This window comes from Barbus barbus, assembly GCF_936440315.1.
Source record: "Barbus barbus genome assembly, chromosome: 13".
Lineage (NCBI taxonomy): Eukaryota > Metazoa > Chordata > Actinopteri > Cypriniformes > Cyprinidae > Barbus > Barbus barbus.
In genome coordinates this window covers 7,496,991-7,517,118 of record NC_136741.1, presented here as the reverse complement: position 1 = coordinate 7,517,118, position 20,128 = coordinate 7,496,991, and the positions used below count along the sequence as shown (strand labels likewise).

Here is a 20,128-nt window from a genome sequence, read left to right as displayed (position 1 = left end):
AAATTATTGGTTTATTGCATTCACCGTATAAGTGCACCCGTACACAGGGAAACAAGACTAAATGAACATATGTCCTTGGCCTCCACATGGTGTAATCCATTTATTTACCCAGCTATTCCCTGAACTCTAATCTTTAATGATTACATTTTAGTCTGAACTTCCTGTATTAATACTGTACACCCTGATCTTGAGCTCTGGGCCGCAGTTATGTTCAAAAACAATTAATCCATGTCTTTGTCTCAAGTGTTGTTTAGTGTTGTAAAAGCAACCAGGAAATTTCAAAGTTGAACCCTGATCTTCATCCTGTGATAAATTTTCAGATCAGATCTGGCCATTGAGGCAGAATGACCACCTTAGAGAGTGTGTTCTAAATGAACTACTTTTCACAGTTTCAAGGTGTGCCATCCGCATGAAACATAAATCCTGATTACTGCACAAACACGAGTAGATTTCAGCTGGGTTCTTAATGTGTTTGTTCTTTTAGCCACCCCTTCTCTGAACTACTACTGTATTCACTTAATGTTTATTTACTCTGTCTTCTCCTATATCTCTGTTTCAGCCACACACTGTTTCCCGTATGTAAAGAAGCGCATAGCGGTGATGTATCAGCACCACACAGACCTGAGTCCCATCGAGGTGGCCATAGATGAGATGAGCGGGAAGGTGGCAGAACTCAGAGCCCTTTGTGCAACCAGTGAGGTCGACATGATCCGCCTGCAGCTTAAGCTGCAGGGAAGCATTAGTGTGCAGGTGTGTGTGTGCGTGTGTGTGTGTGTGTGTGTGTGTGTGTGTGTGCGTGTGTGTGTGTGCGCACCTGGTATTCATCACGTCCTGGGGACCAAATGTCCCCACAAGGATAGTAATACCAGTAAATCTTAATCTTGTGGGGACATTTTTTGGTCCCCATGAGGAAACAAACTTATAAATCATACAGCATGTGTGTGTGTGTGTGTGTATGTGAGACATGAAGACACATCATTGGCCTATTCCAAAAGAAACCAGGATTTTTAGGCATCGTGATGCAGAGCCTGTGATAAAGATACTTTTTGTTTAGGCAAAACACCGTCCCATTTGATCCCAGAATGCACTGCAATGAATTTAACAAATATTACATTCACATCTTAAGAAATTTGAGTGAAATGTCAATTATAAATTAATTTGATTCAGTATTAAAAAATATCAGTAGAAAAGTTTATTTTGATTAAAATGTACCATTTTAATTAATATTTTACCCATTATTTGTATGCGCTTTGTATGTTTTTTGTTTGTTTGTTTGTTAGTTTTTTGCTTTTTAGAATATAAGTTCAATAGATAAGCAACATGCTAATATTTTAACTGTTGAGAAGATAACTCAGCACTTAACTCCAATGAGAAGATATAAAATAAAATAAAATAATAAAATTAAAATCAAGTGGCATGAGAACTTATTTTATAATCTAACTAAAGTAATAAAAAAAAATCTGTCATGGTGACATTTAAAAAAAAATTACTAGCAAAACACCTATTTTACCTATTTTTTGTGAAATAAAAATGAAAGAAGGCTTTTATTCAGCAAGGAAGCATTATTTTATTAAAATGTGACACTAAGACGTATATAATATTACACAAAAATCTGTTTCAAATCAATGCTATGCATTTTAACCTTCTATTAATCAAAGAATCCTGAGATAAAATGTATCATGGTTTCCAAAATAATTGCAAAGTTATAAGAAATTATTATTGAGCAGTGAATCAGCATATTAGAATGACTTCTGAAGGATCATGTGACACCGAAGACTGGAGTAATGATTGCTGAAAATTCACCTTTGACATCACAGGAAAAAATTATAGCTTATATATATATATTTATATTTATATATATATTTATTATTATTATTATTATTATTATTATTATTATTTAGTCATTTAGCAGACGCTTTTATCCAAAGCGACTTATAAATGAGGACAACAGAAGCAATCAATTGTAGTATTAAAACAACTATATGCAGATCCAAAACTAAAAGCTAAAACATTTTTAACATGTGTATAGGTAGTATTTATAAATAAATAAAAATAAATATGACAAATGCATACAACAAATATTTCAAAACATAACATTAAAATTAAAATAAAATAAAGCTAAAAACAACTCAAAATAAAGAACAAAAGGTATGAGTATGACTCTAACATAACATTAAGCCAAACCCCAAAAAACAACTACATATGTGTATGTACAACCACACACACACATACACACACACATACATGCATACATACATACACATATATATATGTGTATGTGCCCGGTGGAGTCGCACGGTAGAGTCGATGGTCTTTACACTCTTCGGCCTTCACGCGAAGGCTGCCGCGGTAAACTAAGCCTTTTTTATACCTGTCTAACAAAATACTAATTGAATTCAGCTAAACACACTTTCCTTATTTTTTCACAACAAATGGCCAAGCAAGCGCAGACACTGACAAGGGGAAGGGGAAGTGGTGTGTGGCCAAGTATGGTGACCCATACTCGGAGTTTGTGCTCTGCCTTTAACCCATCCAAGTGTACACACAGTAGTGAACATACACCCGGAGCAGTGCAAGATATGCAATACAGAACAAGACCAAACGCGATATCAGCACGGTTCCACACAGTAAACTGTGTGTGTATATATATATATATATATATATTATACAGCAGGTAAAATAAGTATTGAACACGTCACCATTTTTCTCAGTAAATATATTTCTAAAGGTGCTGTTCACGTGAAATGTTCACCAGATGCCGGTAACAATCCAAGTAATTCATACATACAAAGAAAACAAAACAAACAAGTTCAGAAATTACGTTATGTGTAATAAAATGGAATGACACACGGAACAAGTATTGAACACATGAAGAAAGGGAGATGAAAAAAAGGCATAGAAAGCCAAGACACCAGCTGAAATTTATCAGTAATTAGAAAGCAATCCTGCCCCTTATCAATGTAAATTAATATTAGCTGCTTCAGTCCCAACACCTACAGTACCAGGATGATGAAGATTAAACAAGGGTGGACATTTCAGCAAGACAATGATCCCAAACACAGCCAAGGAAACTGGATTGGTTTCAGAGAAAGAAAAATAAAGCTGCTAGAATGGCCCAGCTAATCACCTGACCTGAGTCCAGAAAATAAGAACTAAAGATCAGAGTTCATAGAAGTGGCCCACGGAAATTTCAAGATTTGAAGACTCCGTGGAAGAATGGGCCAAAATCACACCTGAGCGATGCATGTAACTAGTTTCTCTATACAGGAGGCATTTTGAAGCTGTGATTACCAACAAAGACCTTATATCCATTGAGCGGCAGCTGTGTGGATGAAATTGCCTTGTTGATGTCAGAGGTCAGAGGAGAATGGGCAGACTGGTTAGAGATGATAGAAAGGCAACAGTAACTCAAATAACCACTCGTTACAACCAAGGTATGCAGAATACCATCTCTGAACGCACAACACGTCGAACCCTGAAGCAGATGGGCTACAGCAGCAGAAGACCACACCGGGTGCCGCTCCTGTCAGCTAAGAACAGGAAACGGAGGCCACAGTTCGCACAGGCTCACCAAAATTGGACAATAGAAGATTGGAAACACATTGCCTGGTCTGATGAGTCGCGATTTCTGCTGCAACATTCAGATGGTAGGGTCAGAATTTGGCATAAAGAACATGAAAGCATGGATCCATCTTGCCTCGTCTCAACGGTTTAGGCTGGTGGTGGTGGTGTAATGGTGTGGGGGATATTTTCCTGGCACACTTTGGGCCCCTTAGTACCAATTGAGCATCGTTTAAACACCACAGCCTACCTGAGTATTGTTTCTGACTATGTCCATCCCTTTATGACTACAGTGTACTGATCTTCTGATGGCTACGTCCAGCAAGATAATGCACCATGCTACGAAGCTCAAATCATTTCAGACTGGTTTCTTGAACATGACAATGAGTTCACTTTACTCAAATGGCCTCCACAGTCACCAGATCACAATCCAATAGAGCACCTTTGGGATGTGGTGGAACGTGAGATTCGCATCATGGATGTGCCGACAAATCTGCAGCAACTGCGTGATGCTATCATGTCAATATGGACCACATCTCTGAGGAATGTTTCCAACACCTTGTTGAATCTATACCACAAAGAATTAAGGCACTTCTGAAGGCAAAAGGGGGTCCAACCCAGTACTAGCAAGGTGTACCTAATAAAGTGGCCAGTGAGTGTGTGTGTGTATATATATATATATGTGTATATATATATATATATATATATATATATATATATATATATATATATATATATATATATGTATATATATATATATATATATATATATATATATATATATGTATATGTGTGTGTGTGTGTATATATATATATATATATATATATGTATGTTTTTTTTTATTGTAATAACATTACACAATATGACTATTCAGCCTGAACATAATACAACATATTCATACAAAAATGTTAAAAAATCTTATAGACCCCAAACTTTCAAATATAATTGTAAAAAACAATATTTATAGCTGGATGTGCAGCCCACCAAAAATATTATGGCATTCAACAGTAGGAACGTCTTCTATAGACTAATAATGCAACAACTTGGTGGCATCTAACAATAAAATCACTGTCAGTAGATAATAGGCAACAAGGCACCACACAAAGCAATTGTGCTAATTCACACCCACACTTCCACCCCAAGTTTGGCATGTTTAGAATTCACTTAAGACATTATTTTGTTCTTTTCTTCCTTGTAGGGAAATTTTGCATGGATTTTACATTTTTAGTTATTTTTATGGAGAAATTGTTAGCCATTTAATTCCCACAAGAGCATCAAGCTTTCCCCCAAATACACGTTTGTCATTATATCACACACTCAGGTTTAAACTGACCTGTAAATTACTTGTTTTCTGCAATACTTCTTTCTCTTCAGGTCAATGCTGGGCCACTTGCATATGCCAGAGCTTTCCTTGATGATGCCTGCGCCAAAAAATACCCAGATAACAAAGTCAAACAGCTTAAAGAGCTCTTCAGGTAAATGAACACCATTTTAAATGCCTTTCAAAATCTCCACACAAGCACCTGCTTTCTTATCTGTACGTGTATATGGTGTTTGTGTATGCAGGCAGTTTGTTGAGGCATGTGGACAGGCTCTAGCTGTGAACGAAAGGTTGATCAAGGAGGACCAACAGGAATATCATGATGAGATGAAAGCCAGTTACAAAGACCTGGCCAGAGAGCTTTCACACATCATGCATGAACAGGTAACCATACACGTATACAGTGGAAAATTGCAAAGCTTGTTTCTCATAAGCCTGGAAAGCAGAAATACACTGGCGGTGGATTGGAATAAGATTTTTTAAATGCCTTGAAAGAAGTCTCACCACGTCTCTGCATTTACTTAATTAAAAACACAGGAACAATGGTAATATTATTAAATAATATTACAAATTAAAATAACTGTTTTCCATTTTAATATATTTTAAAATGTGATTTATTCCTGTGATGACAAAACGTCTCAGGTTACGTATGTAACCCTGGTTCCCTGAAGGGAACATGATGCTGCGTCAAAACGCTAAGGGAACGGCTTCAGCGTGACCGCGCTCTGAATCACATGTGTAATCTGTCGAAACGCTAGGGGAACGAGATGCCCACGCCACCAGACTTCCAAGTCCCTGCCCTGTGTGTATCCCTCAGGAGCACAACGAGGGCGAGAGAAAAAAGGCCACGAGTAGCTAAAGTGGGCGTGCCTGCATCCCAAAGGCCAACTTCTGAGAAGTGAGTCTTGATCCCCGAGAAGGGAGAGAGCAGAGGACTCAAGGCTATGTAATAGCATCCTGATCCACCACATAGCATAAGCTCTGGAGCCTCTGGAGGAAACATGTAACTAGGGGGTGCCTACCCACTGAGAGGCCACAGAGAAGGGCATGGTAGGCCGAATAGCTGCCACGTAAACCCTCAGGGTGGAGTGGGTTACCCCTGCGGAGAAACAGGCCTGCAGGAACTCCAGTACTGTACCAATCGGGCAGTTAACTGGTTCGAGGTGACGGTCTCCGCACCATGAAGTGACAAGTTTCCACTTCAGGGTGTACAGTTTCCTCATAGAGGTAGCTCTGGATTGGAGTCCATCAGCAACCTCGGTTGAGAGGCTGGAAGCTATGAGCTGTGCACCAGGCCCTGAGACGAGAACCAAGGACGTCTCCACATGTCTAAGGCACATAGGCATCGCCGCGTGACCTTGAATGCAAAGTGGTTTTCCCCTCGGGGAGAACCCCTTGGTTCTGAGCCACCACTGTAGGAGTCTCATGTACAGCAGGCCAAAAGATAACACGTTGGACACAGCTGCCATCAGACCCAGCAGTTTTTGAAACTGCTTGACAGTGAGTGACCGGCTTTCTTTCCCTCTCTTGACTGACGTGAGGATCGATTCAATCCGAGCAGGGATCATGCGTGCCTGCATCGTGGTTGGCTCTCACACCACGCCTAGATAAGTGGTTCTCTATACTGGAGAAAGCACACTTTTCTTGGCGTTCAGTCTCAACCCCAGCTCTTTCAAGTGCACGAGAACGACACCTCAATGTCGAATCGCCAGCTGCTCCGATTGAGCTAGAATCAACCAATCGTTGATGTAAAAGTGCGGGGTGAGAGTATAAGGCCAAAGGGAAGAACTTGATATTGGTAAACTTTGCCCCCAAAAGCAAACCTCAGGGACTTCCTGTGAGTGGGAAGGATGGAGGCGTGGAAGTGTGCGTCCTTTAGATCGATCGTGACAAACCAGTCCTCGGACTTGATCTGAGATACTTACCTGTTTGAGTTTTGAGCATCTTGAACTTCAGTCTGCTGACTGAGCGGTTCAACTGATGCAGATCTAAAATGGGACGCAACCCTCCATCCTTCTTGGGAACTATGAAGTACCGGCTGTAGAACACGGACTCTCGTGAGGAGGGACCACCTCGATAGCCTTCTTCCTCAAGAGAGTACTCTACTTCTCGTTCCATTACCAGAGCCTGCTCGGGGCCCACCAGAGTGGGAATCCCCCCGTTGAATGGCGGCGGCAGAGCGGCGAACTGAATACGATAGCCTTTTTCTACAGTGTTTAGGACCCACTGAGACACATTTGGCAGTAGTTTCCACGCTGCCAAATAGTCTACTAAGGGAACCAGTCTCAGGAGACGGCCAATCCAGCAGTTCTAGAGGCCCCCGCAGGGGTGGCGATCTTCTCAGCTCCACTACACTTTGGGGCGGAAGAAACTGAGAACATCGCTCGCTGGAGCCAGCTGCGTCCTGGAACTCTGGCAGGGTTGGCAGACTGGTCTCCCGAGGGCACTGGGGGGAGACGGACCCCTTATAATGAGGTGTAACCCGCTCTTCCCCAGAGGGGCCTGCCCTCGTAAGCCCTGGGCCACGCTTGTCAGGGCCTCTTGGCCGAGGACCTCTTTGACTGAAGTACAGTCCGACATTCCGGTTTAGCCTTAGAGGTCCTTGACCCAGAGCGTTTGTTGCCTCTGCCCCACCGCGGGGGGGGGGGGGGGGGGCGAGTCGCAACGCTCTGTTTCTGTGCCTCTCTGATGAGGAGTTGGCACACGGCGAGGGCTGCTCCTACCCAGCAGCCCCCTGAGCTAGAGATCGGCGAAGGAGGAACTGCTGGAACGCCGCCACTTGTTTACGGGCCTCCTGGTACCTGTCGACGACGGAATTGACGGCGTCGCCGAATAGGACAGAATGCGCAAGCGGGGGGTCCATCACGTCTTCTCCTTCACGTCAGATAGGGTCAACCACAGCCAGCGTTTCTACTGAGCTCAGAGATGAGCAGATTTGAGCTCCTCTCCCTCATCTAGCTCTTTAAGCAGGTACGTCGGCTTGGTACGCCTGTAACACCGCCATGGTGTGCAGACACGCACCAGCCTGACCTGCAGCCACAAGCCTTCAGAGACGATGCCGCGCCAGGGGACAGATAGTTTGCGAGCGTCTGTTCCTCGCCTCGGCAACGCGTGCTGCAACAGCGAGCTCTCACTCAAAGGGGGAAGAACCGCACCACGGGCTTCCAGCCCCGAGCGAGAGCGCTAAATCTGGGGAATGCAGGAGGATATAGGGCGAACCCGTCTCCAACCCGTCCGCCAGATCCATGTTGTGATCCCCGCGATCTCACTCGTATCTCACTTCCAAGAGCAAGCATACGCAGTGACAAACGCCCACAAAGCAGGCAGTCAGCTCCCTCGAGAGCGGACTATGTGTGCGCTGCTCTCAAGCAGACCACACACGGACTGTGTGTAACCCCAGCAGTGATGTAACGTTTGCAGGGAGGAACACACAACCTGTAATGCGATCTGCTCTCGCCCAAGTGCTTGCACACATTTTGGAGCTTATTTCAAGTGATTGTGAGGGACAAACTACACTAAATAAGACTCACAACACAGATCGACAGACACACACACAGAGTAGCGGTTGCTGAATGACAAAAAGCAAACGCCGGTTCCACCGCACGTGTTTTTATGCTTCCTGGTCGTTTACGTCACCCGCCCGTGACGTCTTGCCCTTTCATTGGACAGAATACACATGTGATTCAGAGCACGGTCACGCTGAAGGCGTTCCCCTTGCGTTTCGACGCAGCTCGAGTTCCTGGAAGGGAAGTGTATTTTTAGCAGCCATTACTGCAGTCTTTAGTGTAGCATAATCCTTCAGAAATAGTTTTGATATGCTGATTTGCTAAATGATTCTTATTACAAATGTTTAAAACAGTTTTTGTTGCCTAATATATAATAGTTTTTGTGAAAACTCTTTTTCAGGATTCTTTGGAGAATAGAAAGTTCACTGAACAGCATTTTTTTAAATAGATTTTTTTGTAACAATATGAATGACTTTACTGTCACTTTTGATCAATTTAATGTCTTTGCTGAATAAAAGTATTATTTTTTATTTAAACTTTTGAATGGTAATGTGTCATGGTTGCCATAAAAATATTAAATAAAATATAAAAATATATGCAAAACATATTAAATATTTTATTGTATTTTTGATCAAATAAATATAGCCTTGGTGAGCATATGAGACTTAATTATTATAAATTTTTGGCCGCCAGTACACTAGTAGGTTACCGTGAATGTTTGGTTCATATTCAATATTCATGATACTCATTCTCTCTCTCTTTTGTGCTGGCCTCTGTAGATCGGATGGTAATAATGCATACAATTAATCATACATGAAAAACAATACAGTACAGTTCAAGTGTGAGTTTGATCTGTTCTTTCTCATTCTGCACTCTTCCTCTTCATCAGATCTCCGCTGTGGAGGGCGGAACCAAGATCTCTCTTTCTGATTCGCTGCATATTTTCAATGCCATCAGTGGCATGCCCAGTGGCACTACCCTGCATGGCATGCCTAGCTCCGCCTCCTCTGTATGACTCTCACCCCTGGCCTAAAACCTCTGACCCTGCCCACAGCCAGAGAGACTGACAAACAGACCGCAATGCATCAAAAGTGAAAGAACAAGGAAAGAATGGAATTTAATTGTCTGACACTTCTGAATGAATCGCCCATCAATCAGCATCCAGGACACTGGGATAGAGCAGGTGTGTCCAGTCTTTGGAATGTCCACATACTATTCACATATGACTCGTGTAGCTTTATCTTCTCTCATCCACTCCAGTCCTCCGTTCACAGGTGTTTCCTGTGGAGACTATCACTTTTATTTCTTACACAACCAGAACAACTTGAAAAATCTGCCTTTTTATTTTCACATTCCTTAATTTTGATGCTTCATCTTTCCATATATTCCCCAATTCTGTATATTTTTTGCTGCTCTGTGCTAGAAGAGAGGCTGCGACATCACTTCCTGTGTCTAAGGCAGCAGCCGTCCATTGAGTAGTAGTGAAGAGAATATAACTGTGCTTCAGTGTAGCAGGAGGTTTGAGCTTTACTGTACAAAATACCCATGATCACCTGAGCCACTCAAGCTTTTTAGCCCACACTTCCATCATTTTTTTTCCCTTTTTTTCATTAAAAGCCAAGAAACAATTGCTGTTTCTTTGTAGCGGAGTGCAATAATTCTCTTTCTTTGTCCTGTTTTGGTTCCTGAAGATCTCTTGCCAAAGTGAAAAGGCTAGATGTGAAATATCTAAGTATAAATGGACAAAAGAGATAAACACAAGGATTTTTATAACCGTTTATGTTTGTTTAAATGTAAATTGTTTTATATCGAGGGTTAGATATGGGGGGTATTTTTATTTAAAAGAATCTGTTCTGGAAATATATTAATGTCCCTAAAATCTCTGAATAAATTGTATTATCTTACATCAGTTTTCGTGTGGTTTTCATTCTTATCAGTTGCTTCCCTTAAACATACTTTATCTCTACTACTGTGAACTACCAACCAGGATCCTTATAAAGGTCATTAAAACCTGACCTATACAACCTCATCTATACAATATTTACGGGGATTAGCGCCATTGCAAATACATACAGCTCATAATTCTAGCTCTCATATCTGAATCCTGCCAATTTTAAATCATCATACAGTGGGTTTGCCCACTGACAAAGAAATGATCAGTCTATAATTTTAATGGTAGGTTTATTTTAACAGTGAGAGACAGAATAACAACAAAAAAATCCAGAAAAATGCATTTCAAAAAAGTTATAAATTGATTTGCATTTTAATGAGTTTGACCCCTTCGCAAAACATGACTTAGTGCATGGTGGCAAAACCCTTGTTGGCAATCACAGAGGTCAGACGTTTCTTGTAGTTGGCCACCAGGTTTGCACACATCTCAGGAGCGATTTTGTCCCACTCTTCTTTGCAGATCCTCTCCAAGTCATCCCTCCACAGATTTTCTATGGGATTAAGGTCTGGAGACTGGCTAGGCCACTCCAGGACCTTAATGTGCTTCTTCTTGAGCCACTCCTTTGTTGCCTTGGCCGTGTGTTTTGGGTCATTGTCATGCTGGAATACCCATCCACGACACATTTTCAATGCATGGCCCTGTCCATCGTCCCTTTGATGTGGTGCAGTTGTCCTGTCCCCTTAGCAGAAAAACACCACCAAAGCATAATGTTTCCACCTCCATGTTTGATGGTGGGGATAGTGTTCTTGGGGTCATAGGCAGCATTCCTCCTCCTCCAAACACGGCGAGTCGAGTTGATGCCAAAGAGCTCAATTTTGGTTTCATCTGACCACAACACTTTCACCCAGTTCTCATCTGAATCATTGGCAAACTTCAGACGGGCCTGTACATGTGCTTTCTTGAGCAGGGGGACCTTGCGGGCACTGCATGATTTCAGTCCTTCATGGCGTAGTGTGTTACCAATTGTTTTCTTGGTGACTATGGTCCCAGCTGCCTTGAGATCATTGACAAGGATTTGATCTACCTAGTAATAATTCTAACCAGATAAGTGACTTGAAATCATTTTAAAGAAAACAATGTCATTTTGCACTTTTCTATATAGATTTTTTTTTAAATGATGAAATAATTATATTAAGTATATTAATTGCTCATTAACTTACCTATCTTATTACAAAGGCCAAACGTTCACATGATTTGATTTTCAGTATAAATTCATAACACTGCCATAAATAATTAAACTGCACCCACTCATATGCACACACACAGTCACAAACACTGTCATAAACATCTACGTCAATCTCATTTTAACCCAGTGGTGGCCAAGGATACATTTTATTGTCCAGAGTCTATAAAACCCTGTTACCTGTCTCTCTCAGATTACATCTCTGTCTGTCCTGGGTCGTGTGTGAATGTGTGTGAGAGTGAGTGTGCATCTCTGTACTAAAGGATATTCTTTACGAGAGGACTAGAAGACAGCCTCAGGCAAAGAAGCCATCATGGCAGGTGAGTAAACCTGGATGCAGGGGTGACTCCGAATAGTTACTATTCGATGCTTCGATTGGAGGAGCCTGATTCGACTCCCAATCTCACAGTCGAATATTCGTGGGGTGTTATGATCATGCCATTTTGGAAATATGGAGGTGCTCAAATCTTTTATTTCACATAAAACTACCAGTTTTCTCCCAATAAGTTAATATACAGCCTATTAAAATAATGCTGTAGCCTAAATAAGAATCTGAAAAGAAAGAAGCTTCAAATAAATATTTTAACATGCGTGAATAAATCCAATCACCCCTATAGATTTAAGTTTCACTTTCCATAATCTGTGACAGACAGAGGAGCATTTTGGCAGCAGGGATTTAAATCTTTAACAAGACTCAAATTGACACAGGCATAGTGAAAGACTGGACCGGGAAATACTGATCTATGTGGATAAACAAGTAAAACAGAGCAAAAAGTGCACTTTATTTCATGTGTGTGCATGTGTTTGGTCTCACCTTTCATGCCATAGTAGGAGATATCAGTATTTCCCGGTCTTTCCTTCTTAATACGTGTCACTCATCTCTTGCTGTGCTCTTCTTTCCTGTCTCAGCTGGTGCTGTATTTCAAGTATTTCATCGGTTGGGACAATGATTTGTCCACCACCATCTACCACACATTCATGGCTCTGTGCTATCTAACACCGATCCTGGGGGCCATCATTGCAGACTCATGGCTAGGCAAGTTCAAGTGAGTTATAGGGCTTGGAAAATATTCAGAATAACATACTATTAACTATACTAGGAATGCATGCGATACATATACATATATATGGGGGCTGAAATGACATTTAAAAATATATATTAAAATAGAGAAAACAGTTATTTTAAATTGTAATTATATATTCTCAATATTACAGTATTATTTACTATATTTTACATCAAATAAATGAGCATAAGCAACTTTGTTCCAAACCATTAAAAAATCCTTCCAACTTGAAATTTTTGAATGGTAGTGTGACTATTTTAAAACCCATTTTTAGATAAATTAATAATGAATTAAAAATGCAGTAATTTACATTTATTTTAAACAATCGTTAAAATATTTTTAAAGAAAATATTAATTGAAGATTATTATTAATAACTCTATTTTATTTGCCTTTTGCTTTTTACAATAAATACTGATCCAAACCTTTTATTTACTAACTTTTCCAACTGAACATTTACTTGGACCCCTAGCACCACCTTGTGGCCTCCTGGCGGTCTCCGGACCCCAGGTTATACATTTGGACTAAGTACACTGTCAGACAGTCAAAAGGCTTAGTTCAACAACAGTAGATTATGATTTTTTCCCCTTTAGAATACATATGTGTATTAACATGACCTCCATTCTCCACTTTTCGCAGGACTATCGTGTATCTGTCCATAGTATACACCATCGGTCAGGTGATCATGGCTATCAGTGCCATTCATGGCATCACAGATACCGACAGAGACGGTACACCTGACAACATGACCTTCCATGTGTGAGTTACTGCTTGGGATATGCTTTGTTATTATACTATTGTAAACAACCCAAATAACCTATTAAGTTAAAAGTAGCATGCTCTTTATTAGGTGCTACTAACAGAAATCATTTTAAATGTACTGGCATTGTTATTATGTGATTTCTATCACATATTAATTGTTGTGAATTAGAATTTCCTCTCTTTTATTTTAGTGCCATGTCCATGCTGGGACTCGTGCTCATTGCCTTGGGAACTGGAGGTATTAAACCCTGTGTGGCGGCGTTTGGAGGAGATCAGTTTGAAGACCATCAGGCATGTGGACCCTTATACACACACATACACACACACTTAACAGATAAACACTCACCTTATTAAAGAGGATGAACTGAATTCAAGCATAACAGCACGTTCTTGTGTGTGTAAATCAGCTGTTATCAGTTCAAGGTCTTTGATATTGAGTGTTAGAGATTAACAAATAGAGATACTTAGAGATTAGCAAATTACAAATAGAGATGCAAATAGAGATTTGTAGGTTCCTACACCCCTTCCACCCAAGCCACAAAGATATAAAGTCTAAAGGCCAATGGTCAAAATGTGAAATATGCATATTTAGTCAGCATTCCTCATATTGTTCCTTTTTCTTGTTTCCAGCCAGTAGAAACTTCTGAGGAACTGAACAAGTGATACTATCATATTGGCTTAAAATCCTAACGTTATATTTTTATTACAGTATACACAGGTTCACAAAATATTTTATTGTTGTTTAAAAAAAATAAGACTTTATTCAGAAAGAATGGATTAAATTGATCAACATTCTTCCTTAAAAATAATGTATCATTGTCGTCACAAAAATTTTAAGCAGCACACGTTTTCAATACTAATAATAAGAAGAAATGTTTCTTAAGCACCAAATCAGCATATTTGAAAGATTTCTGAAGGATCGTAAGACACTAAAGACTGAAAATTCAACTTCATCACAGGAATAAAATAAAATAGATTAAAATTGAAGCCATTACTTTAAAATGTAATAATATTGTAATAAATGATAAAAAAAATGAAAGAGTAACAATAAAACATTTAAAAAATGACTTACCCCATATGTTTAAATAGTAGGCCTAATGTATATATATATATATATATATATATATATATATATATGATATTAATAATTATTTTTATTTTATTTCAGGAAAAACAAAGAAGTACTTTCTTTTCCATATTTTATCTGTCCATTAACGCTGGCAGTCTTCTCTCATCACACCCATCCTGAGAGGTGTGTATATACAATAATTACAATCTGAATAGCATCTTTGGTAACACTTTGTTTTAAGGTGTCCTTGTTACACGTTACATGTACTTACTATTGTAATAACAATAAATGATGCATAATTAGGCTACATGCAAGTAACCCTAAGCCAAACCCTGACCATAATGTAAGTACGTGTAGTTAATTAATATTATTCAGTACTTAAATGTATAATTACACTGTAACACCTTAAAATAAAGTGTAACCGCATCTTTTACTTTTGTTGGTAATACATGATAGATGATGTTTAGGAACAATACGTCTTGTCTTTTTGTGTATTTGTTAGCTCAAGAGTGTGGTATCTACTCAAAGCAAAGTTGTTTCCCGCTGGCTTTTGGGGTGCCTGCAGCTCTCATGGTTGTCGCCCTCAGTAAGTTACAGCAGCTTCGGTCTACTTGTATTTATTTTGACATGTACAATACCTTTTATGACCACTCGATGACAGCAGTGATCCACTGAGATTATTCTTCTCTCTGCAGTTGTGTTCGTCGCAGGCCACACGATGTACATTATGGAATCCCCCAAAGGCAACATCCTGCTGCGAGTCATGAAATGCATTGGAGTAAGAGCACTGACAAAATAATGTTTTCTTTAAGAAATAGAGTTACGTTTTTGGAAAAAGGGAGAGCTAAAATGAGACTCCTCATAGAGTTCACTTTCCATTGAAAGACAGTGTAAAGATAAACAATCAAAATGTAATGCCAAACATTAGGTCAATGAGAGAACTTAAAAGTCTAAAATATATAGAGTATGAAAACAAAAAAAAAATACATAGTACATAGTACACCTTTGCTGAAATAGTGTGCTGTTGTTAAGCACTGTAACTCCATTAACGTATGTGAACTTCTTCATATATAAGCTGTTATATGTAATTGCTTTGGTAACATCAAGTCATGTGAAAAAGTCTAATTACATGATTGCTTTCTTTTATGTTGTACAGTTTGCAGTTAAGAACCGTTTCAATCACCGCAGTAAGTAATACCCCAAGAGAGAGCACTTTTGATGGACTGGTCGGAAGAGAAATATGATGTATGTTACATAAACCATCATGATTAAATGTTTTAAATTCGCACCAATGCATCAATTAACTCTTCAATGCAATAAGAAGTTCACTGACACTGTCTTTTTACAGAAACTCCTGATTGCTCAGGTGAAGATGGTGTTGAAGGTTCTGTTCCTCTAGATCCCTTATTTGACCAGCAGGTCAGTGTAGAAACACAATGATGCTACAAATGCCATAATCAAGTATGCATTCTTGCACAAGCACTCATCTGTTTTTGGGCTTGATGTTAAATGAGTTTTGTTGTCTTGGGCTCTCATTGGACTCTTCAAGCCACCACTATGGATGGTAACTTTGTAAGTAAAAAAAAAAAATGCATGTAAACTTTTTGAAGAAAACTACCAAATGCACATATATCAGTCCAGTTATGCTGTCATATTTTTATATGACATATCACTTCTTTCTTACTTTCATCATAGGGAGAATTTATAATTCAGCCAGATCAAATGCAGGTGAGAATGATTTATACTGCACTGTTTGCTTTGTGTGTCCATACTTGTGTTTTACTATGATTAACAGGATATGAAATGATCGAGACAATATGTGATGATAATATTGTTCATTGTAGTGTACATATGGTGCATTTGTACTCATTATTTACGTTCTGGTGCAGATTGTGAACCCCATACTGATTGTGAAAATGGTGCCGATCATGGACTCTGCAGTGTATCCACTTATCAAGAAGTGCCACATTAATTTCACGTAAGTGCTGGATAATATTTACTGAATTTGCCTTTGTGATTTTGACACATGACATGTTATTTGACTGTGTGATTTTGTGTGTGTGTGTGTGGTGTTTCCCAGGCCCCTGCGGAGCATGACTATTGGTATGCTGCTGGCTGCATTAGCATTTGTGGCTGCTGCTCTTTTGCAGATTCAAATTGACGTGAGTAACAGATACATAGCAGTCTAGTAGATATGTTGCAATGACATCTGAGAAACAAAACCTGATGCTTCTTTTAGATTGTTATTGATACAGCATGCTTATTGGCTTGCTTTATGCTCTTAGCTTTCTGGTACAATAATTGTCACAATGAATTTGATATATTGTACATTCTCAGCAAAGAAAATAAATTGTATGTTTCTGACATGCCTGTTTTGTAATCCAACAGAATGCAATGCCCAACTTCCCATCAAACTCTCAATCCCAGGTGAAGTTCCTGAACTTGGAGAACACTTCACTTCCTGTTGTAGTGGAGGGGCAAGAACCGTTTGCTGTTCCTGGATTTGATGTAAGTTCACACAATGACACATCCAACTTAATTAAACAGTTTTTGAAAGGGTTGGAAAACCATAATTAAAAGAAAGTAACAAATGGATGTCTCTTAAATTGTGGACATTTTTGGCATTATGGACTCGGAAACTTTTACTCATTTTTTTATTTAAATCAACCACTATTATGTCTAATAATGTATATGCAAACAATACATCACAGGAAAAATATTATATATATATATATATATAATATTTTTCCTGTGATGTACTGACATATAAACAAATATATATATATATATATATATATATATATATATATATATATATATATATATATATATATATATATATATATTTGTTTATATGTTATTGGGTATTGATTTTTCGCATTATTGTTAATTGTGTTTTTTTTTTTTTTCTGTTTTTAATCATGTATTTTATTATTATAAGTTGCCCATAAATAAAATTAATCATTTTTTTATACACACACACATATATATATATATATAATACAAATGCTTGTAGTTGAGGAAACATAATGTATATGCTCTATGTAAACTGTACATAACCATCTTACAAATTCTTTTATGGTGTTTTGCTCCCCCGGTCCTCTAATGAATATATGACGCTTGACACCGAGAACATTACAGTCTCTGCTGGAGGAAAAAACACTACAGAATTTTTTTATTTCCAGAAGGAAACAAGGCAGAACTAGAACTAGAAACAGTTCATCTTATATGCTCATCCTTTACATGCACACGTTTTTCCAAACCTGCATGCAATTCTATTCTTCAAAAGAACTAAAAAAGATATTTTGAAGTGTTGGTTCAACTATTTTTAGCAATGACATGAAAGTCAGTGGGGTCCAGAGCAGTTTCATTTTAATAGACAAATAAATATATATGGTAACACTTTATTTTAGGGTCTCTTAACTAGTTGCTTATTAGCGTGCATATTACTAGAATATTAGCCATTAATTAGTAGCAATTAAGCACATATTAATGCCTTATTCTGCATGACCATATTCTACATCCCTAATCCTACCCAATAGGAAGATTTATTGAGGGAAAAGTCATAGTTAATAGTGAATAAGTGTTCCCTATTCTAAAGTGTTACCATATATATATATATATATATATATATATATATATATATATATATATATATATATATATCATCTTTCTTGTTCCACAGATGACGGTATGTCATCCCTTTACACCATTAGTCAAGCAGGGGTCCGGGGCCCACTAGAGGGCCTCAGCAAACTTATAATGTGGTTGCATTAAATTTCAGTGATTTAAAAATAATTATAAAGTGATTAATTTCAGAAAAAGTGTGTTAATTAGGGATTTTTTATCGACTGACGGAACTAATTTAATACTAAAATATTTCAACTACATTTAAACACGTAAGATGTAAACTAAAGTCAAATGTCAGTTATCATTATATCATTTTTTTACACGTATCTCAATGTTGTCTAAAAATGTCTTAGATATTCTGGGATCAAAATACGAGTTGTTTAATTAATTTCATACAGCAGTACTCCCAGTTTCTTCTAATAAAAAACATGCTCAAATCCACCTACTACTACTAGACCTAGCAGCTAGTTAGCAAATCTAGCGATGGTTTGGTTTGTTGCCCTTCTCAAAAGTGGAAATCACAAATAATTCTGTCTGAATGTGTGTGCAGTGTTGAACATTAAAGCAATACAGGATGTAGAACCGAACGGCATCCACATGGCCTGGTAAATCATTCAGTACTTTTTGATGACCTTTGGAGAAGTGGTCTTCTCCGTCACCGGCCTGGACTTCTCCTTTTCACAGGTATGGTGTGCTCTCTGGAATTAGGTATTCAGAACAATTCAAATTAACTCTTTTATTTATCTATAACTCTCTCATAATTTGGCTGTTACCTTTTAGGCACCAAGCAATATGAAGTCAGTCCTCCAGGCTGGTTGGCTGTTGACTGTTGCAGTGGGGAACATCGTTGTGCTTATCGTGGCTGAGGCAGGCTCACTTCCTGATCAGGTGTACAACATGAACTGCTGTATTTTTTTGACGAAATCCTTGTCAAATGTCACTTACTGTTGGCATCCGTATTGCTACAAGCTCATCTGTGTTTATGTGTTGTTGCAGTGGGCAGAATATTTGCTGTTCGCATCTCTCCTGGTGGCCGTGAGTATCATCTTAGCATTCATGGCTTACTTCTACACCTACATAGACCCGACGGAAATTGAGGCTAAATTTATGGAGCTTGAGCCAGAAGATAAGAAAAAGATAGAGCTTGAAATGACGAGCAAAGACAATTTGGCGTACGTAAACAACGAGACGTCAGAGAACACAGATGTCAAACAAACGAAGATCTAGATTCATCGCTGCTTTTTTCTCTTGATGTGTGGTTTTTGAAAGCGTTGGTGTTCCCTTTACTATTGATCGAAGAACTGATTCACCATTTTTATCAAAGCTGGGCTTGGGATTTGTTATGCAGTAGCAGAAATACAACACAATCCTAAATCAGCACAAGGAAAGCAAATTCTACCTGAAATTGAATGACATGTTTGGGACGACAACCATAGGCAGAAAGTTTGGTAAAGAGTTTGATATGGTTAAGATCAGTTAAAGCACATGTCACTCATGTGCGTTGATGCCTTTGCAGGTGGGTTTTATTTATGAGTATATGATGTTACTATCAGTAAATAGATAAGAGTTGAAGCAAGTGATGCTCTTTTATGGAAAACCAGTTTAAACGGAAACTAACAAGTGGAAGTGCATTGTCACACTGCTATTAAATTGTATTTTGAATGCCAATTCCCTCTTGTACTTCGAGCAACACAGTCCTGTTTGTGTAATTAAGGAGTGTATCTATCAGAAAATATTCTAAAGTGCCTGTAAATAATTTGTATTAATAGCTATTCATCTGCACCAAGTAATGGGAAAGACAAAGTATTGCAAAGTTTTCTCTGAAGTAGTTCATTTTCACCATAGTTAATGCTGTTATTTTGCATTGTTTGAAGGGTTACTAGAAGAACATGCTAACTTGCATGCAACTATGAGCATTGAGTTCAGTGTTTTCCTCCATGTATTTTTAAATATTTTTTTCTACATAACACTGAAAATGGATTTTAAACTACATTGGGTCCAATAAGCTGTGAATGAATCAACTTTTGATGAAGTGCTTGAATAAAAATATACTTGTGCCTCACAATAAAAAATATTTTGCCA

At 38.6% G+C, this 20,128-nt stretch overlaps 1 protein-coding gene and 1 pseudogene across 3 annotated transcripts in view; both read left to right on the top strand.

Moving 5' to 3' along the window:
- LOC306879473 (dedicator of cytokinesis protein 9-like) overlaps nucleotides 1-10,299 on the top strand; it is a 113,447-nt gene extending 103,148 nt beyond the window's left edge. For both annotated transcript variants that reach the window (XM_079432447.1, XM_079432448.1), the window contains exons 50-53: nucleotides 560-750; nucleotides 4,937-5,037; nucleotides 5,129-5,267; nucleotides 9,279-10,299. In XM_079432447.1, coding sequence (XP_079288573.1) covers nucleotides 560-750; nucleotides 4,937-5,037; nucleotides 5,129-5,267; nucleotides 9,279-9,404 — 557 coding nt within the window. In that variant the 3' untranslated portion in view covers nucleotides 9,405-10,299. The remainder of the gene's footprint in view (nucleotides 1-559; nucleotides 751-4,936; nucleotides 5,038-5,128; nucleotides 5,268-9,278) is intronic.
- LOC306879219 (solute carrier family 15 member 1-like) lies at nucleotides 9,528-20,121 on the top strand (annotated as a pseudogene). Its single transcript has 18 exons — nucleotides 9,528-9,572; nucleotides 11,787-11,843; nucleotides 12,433-12,569; nucleotides 13,225-13,344; nucleotides 13,539-13,638; nucleotides 14,516-14,599; nucleotides 14,919-15,002; nucleotides 15,112-15,194; nucleotides 15,573-15,661; nucleotides 15,765-15,841; nucleotides 15,931-15,988; nucleotides 16,112-16,144; nucleotides 16,306-16,394; nucleotides 16,497-16,578; nucleotides 16,805-16,928; nucleotides 18,597-18,730; nucleotides 18,827-18,934; nucleotides 19,043-20,121. The product of its transcript is annotated as a solute carrier family 15 member 1-like (transcript).
- Nucleotides 20,122-20,128: the final 7 nt, after the last annotated feature.